The following is a 9,750-nucleotide window of genomic DNA, read 5'->3' as shown; positions in this document are numbered from 1 at the left end:
GTGTGTGTGTGTGTGTGTGTGTGTGTGTGTGTGTGTGTGTGTATGTGTGTGTGTGTGTGTGTGTGTGTGTGTGTGCAGGAAATGCAGGAAATGCGGCTGCCAGACCGGGCTCTCTGACACTGTTGGGCTAGTCACCGTGGTGCCAGTGAAGAGATGAACAGGGCTCCGGCACAACTTGGCCCCCCCTCCCTCTCTCTCGCTCTCTCTCTCTGAAGATCTTGTTTTCTCTCACACTCACTTCTCTTGTGCAGAGAGAGAGAGAGACTGACAAATGATGTCAGTTCTCTCCAGGGGATTTCTTTCTGTTGTGGATGCAGTTTGTTGATGTCCTTTTGCTAAAATATAAACAAATTCACTGCCCTCCTGACTGCAGTTGCATACACATGTATCCATGCAAAGTCAGCCTCTCAGTGTTCTTTACAAGCCCTCCATGAACTTGGAGGGAAACCAACATGTCAACCCTATAGATGTCACTAAGAAGTTGACGGAGTCACAAGTTGTCAAGAAGTATTGTTTCATGCATAGTTGAAGAAGGCACTGTGAGGTTGAAATCAATCAAAGTTGGAAACAGTCACAAGTTTACTCCTTTTGTTCTGTCTCCTTCCTTTTTAAAACGGCACAAAAAGCGAACACTGGGAAGTGACCTCCCACGTTCTCCTTGAGTTAATCTTTTAAATGCAGCAGGATGTCGGTGTACATAAAGCATGTCACCTCTGAAATGTTTTGAACTAATGTCTTCTTGTTTGCGTGACTTAAATCTAGTTCAGTAACCAAGTCCACTGGTGACGTGAGTGTGTCATAGTCGGATGGATCAGGACGGCTTGATGACGGATAAGTTGATCTGCTCTTCCATCCTCTGCCACTAGATGGCAACAGATCTACTGGGCTTCTTCTCAAACTCCGTAGCTCGCTCAGTGTGGACCTGCCACAGTCTCTCACCAGAGCTCGGGTGCGTGCGTTCTGTGTGGCTAGACGTGCAGGAGCCAGAGGCTGTCATCTGTGTACCTTGGTGCTCATGCTTCCCGTGCTTCTCATGACGCCTGAAAGCACCAGCACTTCTGCAGCTCTGTAGGAAATTCGGCCCCCCCCCCCCCCCCCCAACAAGAAAAACGAACCCCACTCCAGTTGGCCCGTCGTTCCAGTTTGTCTTTTGTTCTGTGGCGCCGTCTATGTTGTTTCAAATTGCAGGTACTGCGAGGCATCGTGTGTGACTCCATTGTGCTCCTTTTGGCCTTGATTACTTCAGTCTGACTGCACATGTACTCTTTTGCCTTCGCTTCCCTATGAAGCGTAAATCGGTTTAAGGCTGAAGAGCTGCAAGTTGTGAGAATACTTCAGAGCTTTGACTGCACAACCTGACTGCTCTTCATAACTCGGTCCTGTACAGATCCATCCACCTGTCTTGAAACTCTCTGTGCTGAAGAACGTCGAGTCAGGCACATTTAAAAGCAACAGGATTTGACCCAAAGTCCTTTCCAGTCGAGGCAGATGTGTTTAGAATCTGTAAGGTTCAATAATAGACGGATTAAATAAAATAGGAAGTCAAGAGAAATAGAATTAAAAACAAAAAGAGTTTAAAAAGTCGTAAGATACTGTTAGAAATACGTTAAGATGGGACTTGACAAAAGCCATTGCAGAAGCCTCAGACTAAATTAAAAGAAAGCACAAAAGGCGGGTCTTCAAATTGGATTTAAAATTGTCATTAGTCGAACAGGTCAATAATGAATTATGTGAAGATTTTAAACCAGAGAGGTGAGAGAGAGGATGGACAGGAAATATTTTAATATTTTGAAATGTGCTTTGAATGTAACACGTTTGAAAAATGACCAAAAATGCATGAAGCGACCTGACATAACAGAATTATCTAATAATACACCAATGAAATGAAAAGGAAGGAAACATAAGACGTGTTTTGTGTATATTTACATGTCTGTGTGTATATATTTTTTAACTGTGTACTATTTGTGTATCCGTCTGTCTCCAGGTGGGCTGTGGAGTGTCTTCACATTAGGTGGAGCTGGCAGCAAAGTGGGGATAGACCAGGAGCACAACCCCTTACCTTTGTCCAATCAGAGCCTCCTGTTACTGCTGGTCCTAGCCAATCTGACAGACGGGCCTGACTGGCCCAACCCCTACCGCCAGGCTATCACTTGTTTCAGAAACACACAAGGTACTATACTTGTTTATCCATTGTACAGAGTTGTGTATGACGTGTACCGGAGGGTAATAAAGTAACGTGATGAAGTATTAATCCTGATAATATCTACTTCTACTCATATAGACACGTCGTCATTGTCCGCGGAGCAACCTCACACTTTCCAGATCAATTTCAACAGTCTGTACACGGCGCTGTGTGAGCAGCAGCGCTCCGACCAGGCCACGCTTCTGCTGTACACCCTCCTTCACCAGAACGCCAACATGAGGACGTACATGCTCTCCAGAACCGACATGGACAATCTGGTGGGTAGGATGGCAAGGTTGACCGTTGTTAATAACGCACATGCGTCCACATTTATAATCCCCATCTCAATTGGCGTTTTTGTGTGCAGTTTACTGACAAAGGCAAAAGAGAGAGACCACTGTGTGATTGGCTAATCCTCATTAAAACACATTATGCAGTCCTTGCTTCCACACATGCGTGTGGCCATGAAATCGTTTCATCTAGGGCCGATGCTATGGCTCAGTAAATAGTGAGGATGTATGCAGTGGCAGCTGGTGCCGTTCTGTCCATGTGGGACAGTGCCAGTTATTCCTTACAGCAGAGTGAATGTACCGAGGCATGTAGTGAATGAAAATCAATGTAAAGCTCAGCATGTCAGATGGTATCGCATATGAACATGGTATGCAGTCACACGTGAGGCTCTTTCACACAGTGCAACAGTGAATCATTCGGCTTTATTGGATTGGAGTGGAAGTAGGAGTTACAGTATATGTTTAGCCTTTTTACCAGCTTTAAAAAGACCAGGCAGCTGAACTCAACACAAAATCGTTGGCAATCACCAAACATGTGCTGGAAATGTAGTTGTTATACAATCATACTTTGAAACTGCAGGTCATTTACATCTTTCTCAGTATGACCTTTTCTGTGTTGTTCCCTTTTTCTAGCTGCTGTAATAAAATATCATCATTAGCAGATCTAGATTGAGTTTTTTTTATGTAGGGGGGGGGGGGCTCCTAATGAGTCTAGCCACAATAAAGCGCCGCTGCACCACGGAGTAATGAGCTAACACTGCATCTGTGTGGGTTCATCGCTCACCATGCTGGCAAACTAACTGCTTTCAGTACAATTCTGAGAATTCAATCTTGCACATTGCCGTCATTAGCGAATCGCTTTCACCATCTGCTTTACATACTTCTGAATACAACATCTGCCTCCACCTATAGTGTAGCAGCCAATTAGAAAATAATGTCCATGTCATCTAGTATATGTAGTGTTTTGTTGTCTCTTTTACTTTGTACTCTGTTTGAACCACAGGTGATAACACTGCTATAGTAACGGGGCTTTATGTACTGCAGTAATAATTTAATTTTACTGGGCTCGTTGATAGATTCATCTTAAATAAAGCTCCTTGGCAAGACAACAAAAGCGTCCTTTCCCTGAGTAGAATAATAGAGAGGATACATTTTCGCTTATGTATACCATATTATTTGTAGAAGAGGTATTCAGCTTTTCTTGTGCTGCAAGATCGATATATTAGCATTTTGTCCCCTCAGGCTGTTTCATTGTGAATTCAGGATTCAAAAAAAAAAAAAAGTCATCTCTGCAACTATACCTACACACATGCTCAGACCTTCCTCCTGCTCTCCCACTCTTCCTCTCAGGTGTTACCCATCCTCGAGATCCTTTACCACGTGGAGGACAGAAATTCTCATCACGTCTACATGGCCCTCATTATCCTTCTCATCCTCACAGAGGACGATGCCTTCAACCGCTCCGTCCATGAGGTGGTGGGTAGAAACAATTGTTGCCACTGCAAACTTCCTTTACTTGCGATGGCCCGGGATAATCGTAAACAAAAATTGCTGACATGTGTCATTCCTGTGGGTCTCTCCCTCTCACAGGTATTGAAGAACGTCTCATGGTACTCGGAGAGAACATTGACAGAGATCTCGCTCGGCAGTCTGCTCATCCTGGTGGTCATCCGCACCATCCAGTTCAACATGACCCGGACACGGGTAGGTTCAGCACGTATTCGCACAGTTTGTGCACTTGCAAAGCAAACAGCCATGCATTCAGAAACCTAAAATCTGTAGTCAATCACATCCACATAGGGCATTTGCTGCAAAGATTGAAATAACATCACAGTTGAACAGTAACATCAGGTAACGTGTATGTTTGTGTTTGTGTGTGCGTCCTCCCCAGGATAAGTACCTCCACACCAACTGTCTTGCTGCACTTGCTAACATGTCGGCCCAGTTTCGTTGTCTCCACCAGTACGCTGCCCAGCGCATCATCAGGTGAGGACACATTGTAACAGACAGAGCAGAACAGAGGATGATAGATATGTTATTCGGTAGCTTCTGTCCTCCATTTTTCTATCCAACTTATTGCCTCTCTTGTTCTCCTCTTTTCTTTGGTAGAATATTAAATGGGGTTTGAAACAAAATGTAAAATCGTATAACACTGAGTCAAAGTGACCAAGTCTATTTATTTATTTATTTATTTGTGTACTTTGTCTGTTTGACATAGAATTTGAATATATTTATACATCTTTAGGAGTTTAGATCACAATCTGGATCTTGACCTTTTTTATTACAATAATTAGGGAGGCCTGTTTTTGGCTAATTCAGTGAATTAAATAACACAAAATATCAATACAAATTTAACACAGTTCATCACGCTGATCCAAAACGCATACAAATATCTAATATTGCCTTGAAACAGTCCTGCTCTTTGACTTTCCATGATAAAGAAATACTACCACAGTATAAAAAGTACGGCATCGTCATATCTCCGGGCCCTACTAACGTTAACTGTTAATGTCCTTCCTTTCCGGCTGACAATTTGAATAAATAAGACAACAAGTGTGCATCTCAGAGAGAGAAACTGTGTGTTTAAAGAAATATAAAGTAGAAAAAGCTGGCACACCATCAAAGCCATTCATGTGTTTCCGCCAGAGGCCTTCCTCGGGGCATGAATGTGAATAAAGTCTGCTCTGAGTCGAGTATTGCACAGGAGATAACATGCTTCCTGCCATCTGTGTATATTCACACACTGAAATCAACAGTGTAAGTTGTTGCCTCAAGTTAAGTGGCAGGCTTTGACACAATGTTCATCTGTGGGACGAGCAAAGACGCCAGAAGAGAGACAGAAGTTGCCCAAAGACGAGGGTTCAAGTTCACACACAAGCACGATCATTCATTTGAATGATTGTTATAGTAGCTCGACAGTACAGCAGAAGAGACGAAGGAATAACATATTGAGAGAGATTTGTGTGCCTGTGTAGAGAAGGATATTATGTCACATGAGGTAACCGAAAGGGCTAGATTTGGCCTGTGAGGAGACGGAAGACCACACACACACACACATCAAGTCATTCATGTCTGTTTGTCAACTCCGGACACACAGGAAGGAATGTTTCCTTCCCTTAAGACGTGCACACGTCCACGCACGCTCAAGGATCCTCTTATCTCGCTGCCTGGGTCTCTCTCTGTATCTGTGACTGTGTTTTGAGTCAGAGAGGAACACTGTCTGTGAATGTGTACATGTCTGTCCTGTGCTGAGTGTAGAGCAACTGACTCCATGTCTGATGATAATGATAATGATGATGACTATGATGGCCAAGGCTGGGCTGAACTGGCTAGATAAAGGGGACTTCCTGCCAGGAATTTTCAACCGTCTGCCAGGAAGTTCTGAACTCTGCTCCTTAGTTCAGTTGTTGCTGTTTATTTACAGGCAGCAGTGGGTTTCAATTGCCTCCACCACCAACACCACCACCACCTCACATCTTTCCCTTTTTGTTTTCTATTCATTCTCTCCCACAATCAATACTCCCTTTCTGCTGTCCTCCATATCCACAGTCACCACACATGCTCGTTTGAGCGATTCATCCACAAGTTGCTCTCTAGATTGTTTGGTCTAAAAAAGATGTTTCCAGAGCCCACAGTGACATCTTATACACATTTAGGAAACTAGAGTCTCAATTTCTACTTGCAAATTACTAGAATGATTCAATTAAATATCAAAATAGTGGCCTGTTAATTTCCTTTTAATAAAATAATATATTATTTCACCACCATTTGATTGTTTCAGCTCTAATCCGCTATAGTCCACAGTTAACTTACTCAATTGTATTTGTACGCACTTTTTCAATTTCATCTCTAAAATATATGATTTCAGACAAAATATTGCAAAGGTTTAGCCGTTGTTTGTTGTTTTGGACAAAAGCATAAAATCAAACATCAACATTGGCATGTTTAATAATATGTAATACAGACTGAAAGAAACAGGTGGGACCTCCTTTTGTCTTCTACAACCACAAATACCATTTCTGGTGGGCAGCGGTTAATGTTCCTCAATTGATTATATAATGTTTATTGTGCGTCTTCTTGGCTATATTACAATAAATGTGATTGATGCAGTTACTAACTTTTTTTATTTACGTTTTCTTAATGTGTAAACATGCATACAAATGTCCAACTACATATTTATATGAACAGCTCACATCCACACACTGTGTGTGTCCAGATAAGAAAGGATCCTTTGAACTGGTAGAAACAGAGCAGCCATACATATTCAGTGTGTCCGGGGGGGGGGGGGGGGCGTCTGTCGTTACTTCAGCCTCATAACTGATTTTGGGATCAGGCCAGCAGTGTGGAAATCCTTCTGTGTCGCTGTTTCCCGGGTCGTGTCCGTCACTGCCTCAGCCCACATGAGGGATGTTATTGTGGGCAAATGTCCCAGGTGGAACTTGGTCGGTGGTCTCTTTTGAAATAGAAAAGCCCGGACAAGACGTACAAGAGGCCCCATTAGGTAGTTGTGGCTAATTGACATTAGGTCTGTAGATAACAAGTAGACCTCCTCATAGCTGCTCAGATATCTCCATTCAGCTTTCATTTGGCCAATTAGCCTGAAGAAGAAATGCTGAGAGACTTTGTGTGTGTGCGTGTGTGTGTGTGTGTGTGTGTGTGTGTGTGTGCGTGTGTGTGTGTCTGTGTGTGTGTGTGTGTTTTCCAGTGCTGACGGATGGACAGGTGTTGCTCTGAGGGGCTTAGCTGAGCTCTGCATCTGACTTTCCGCTAGTCCTTTGCTGTCATTGAATTTAATTTATTCTGTAATTTTTTCCCCTTGATTGACACACAGATTAAACTTTCAACAGCCTTTGGGGGGGGGGGGGGGGGCCTGGAAAGACTATTAAAACGTTGTAATTAAAACAGAAGGTCACTAATAATTCTAATGATAAACACCGAATGAATACGATATGAGACACTGAGAAAAAAAGTCTCCGTGATTTATAAAATGAGATGTAATAAAGACGTCAACAAGAGAAAAATCTGAAATTTTCAGTCAAACTAATATATTAGAACTTGTTATTTTTAGAGTTTAAAATTTAAAACTATCCAAAGTGGCAGCCAGTTGTTGTTTGCTTTAAAAGGTTACATTAAAGAAGTGATTTATCTCAAGTCTCTTGCTTGATCACACATGTTGAGTGAATCGGTGTACTGTGGCGTCAACACTGTGTGTGTGTGTGTGTGTGTGTGTGTGTGTGTGTGTGTGTGTGTGTGTGTGTTGAACCACCCAAGGTCGCCCAAGCATACTCGAGGACTCTTGATGTACTGTATGTCCGTGTCTAGCCGTCACATTCAATCATGCGGTCCCAGACAACTGTACACACACACACACAATAAGGGTAGAGCAAGGCAGTCAACTTGTGGGTCAAATGGCAGACGGTCCCCTGCAAGGACAACAAACATACACTCATGTATAAATACTGGACATTTCAAAGTTTAAAGTGTAACCAAACCTTATTATTATTATTATTATTATTATGTTATGTTATTCCAAAACTAATTATTACTAATTATTCTAAAGGCCTCATTTAGAAAGCAAAACAGACCCGTCTCTAATAATGATCAGTCTTAAATAACGGCTTCTCTCTTCAGTTATATTTAGTTAAGGCCACTGTTTCAGTATTCACAGCACTTTATTTACCGGCCAACATGTGCAGTGTGACCACTGTGTGTTTGGGTTCTTCAGTATTCACAGCACTTTATTTACCGGCCAACATGTGCAGTGTGACCACTGTGTGTTTGGGTTCTTTGGTGAAGTGTGTCATTCATCTGTGGTTGCTGCGCTCACTCCTTTCTCTCTCTCTCTCTCTCTCTCTCTGTGTCTCTCCTGCAGTTTGTTTGCTTTGCTTTCCAAAAAACACAACAAGGTTTTGGAGCAGGCAACACAGTCTCTGAGAGGCCGACAGGGAGACAACACAGCCTTACCCGACTATGTGAGTATCTCTCTCTCTCTCTCTCTCTCACATCTCTAATTCAAACAAGCTTCATTGGCAGGAATGTTCCCGCTGCATTATTGCCAAAGCTAAATTACATATAATTGAATAATTACGTTTTACACAAGAAAACTAAATTGAAAACCACAAGGTAATAAATACACTTCAAAGCTACTGTGGGTCACTTTAATATAGACACATTTTTGTCATATTGGCTCAAACTGTCACTATATCCTGACGGTAGTACATGAGGCAGATAATCTAACACAGCTGTCAATTACTGCTCGTGAACTCCAATCAAACTAGGCACCGCTGATCAAATATGAATCATGGTAATGTTACTGTATTCCCCGTTTCTCATTTAAAATGTCTTCAGAAACACGTTTTTGTGTGCTGCTCAGATGTAAAATGAGAGTTTGTGACCCGGCCGCCATGTGAAAACAAAGCACCGCCCACCAACAAACTTTCTCATTTTACAGCTCACTGAAAACATTTGACACACTTAACCGGATAAAATCAATCGGTAACATTTACTATAGAGCTTGTAGCACCTCTTAGTTAATGTCAACATATTTTGCAGCTAATATTGCACATAATAGGGCATTTTCTCTCTCTCTTGTGACAGTTTAGGGAGTGTGAATTTGTCACTTAAGTGAGTTTTGACTTTTTTTTACTGTCCAGTTTAGCATTTCAATTTGTTTTCCCAATTAAAACTTTTTCTCAAAGAAATAGTTTTAGAAATACAGATTTTCATCTTCTTGCTGAGATTCAACAAATGAGATATAATATTTGAATTAGTGAGCTTTAGAGGTTTGGACGGAGCCGGGCTAGCTGTTTCCCCCCGTTTCCAGTCTTTATGCTAAGCTAATGCTTGCTGAAGCTTCATAGTTGGCATACAGATGTGACAGTGGTATTGATCTTCTCATCCAAAGTAACCCTATTACTATTTGGATCCTACCATGTTGTAATAGTTTACAAAAACAAGCAATCATCAAAGCATTTGAATTAAAAGCTGTATCCATCAAAATGTTCAGTTCATTTGTCAGCATTCTTTGATATAGTTAAAGTAAAGAAGAGACAACATAATGTCATGCGCTGCCTTGTAGCATCTCCTCCATCACAGATTTTGAAATGTTTTTGATGTCCCTCTTAGTCTGCTGTAAAACACTGAGACAACTCCACACTTCGCTCCTGGCACCAGTTGTGTCGACCAGTTTAGGTGCTCACTGGGATCCATCTGAGGATGTGGTGCACAGTTTGGTGCTTTTTCTACATTTTCAATTTCAATTTAAGTCCCGTCCCTGCG

The 9,750-nt window shown here is 42.0% G+C and overlaps 1 protein-coding gene across 2 annotated transcripts in view; it reads left to right on the top strand.

Moving 5' to 3' along the window:
• The window catches only part of dym (dymeclin), a 49,923-nt gene that overhangs the window by 12,965 nt on the left and 27,208 nt on the right, over window positions 1-9,750 (top strand). For both annotated transcript variants that reach the window (XM_031859867.1, XM_031859866.1), the window contains exons 9-14: window positions 1,985-2,170; window positions 2,282-2,460; window positions 3,823-3,948; window positions 4,063-4,176; window positions 4,364-4,458; window positions 8,345-8,444. In XM_031859867.1, the coding sequence (XP_031715727.1) occupies window positions 1,985-2,170; window positions 2,282-2,460; window positions 3,823-3,948; window positions 4,063-4,176; window positions 4,364-4,458; window positions 8,345-8,444 (800 nt within the window). The remainder of the gene's footprint in view (window positions 1-1,984; window positions 2,171-2,281; window positions 2,461-3,822; window positions 3,949-4,062; window positions 4,177-4,363; window positions 4,459-8,344; window positions 8,445-9,750) is intronic.

This window comes from Anarrhichthys ocellatus, unplaced genomic scaffold (assembly GCF_004355925.1).
Source record: "Anarrhichthys ocellatus isolate YVR2014 unplaced genomic scaffold, GSC_Weel_1.0 scaffold23, whole genome shotgun sequence".
Classification (NCBI taxonomy): Eukaryota; Metazoa; Chordata; class Actinopteri; order Perciformes; family Anarhichadidae; genus Anarrhichthys; species Anarrhichthys ocellatus.
This window is presented reverse-complemented; position numbering and strand designations above follow the sequence as displayed.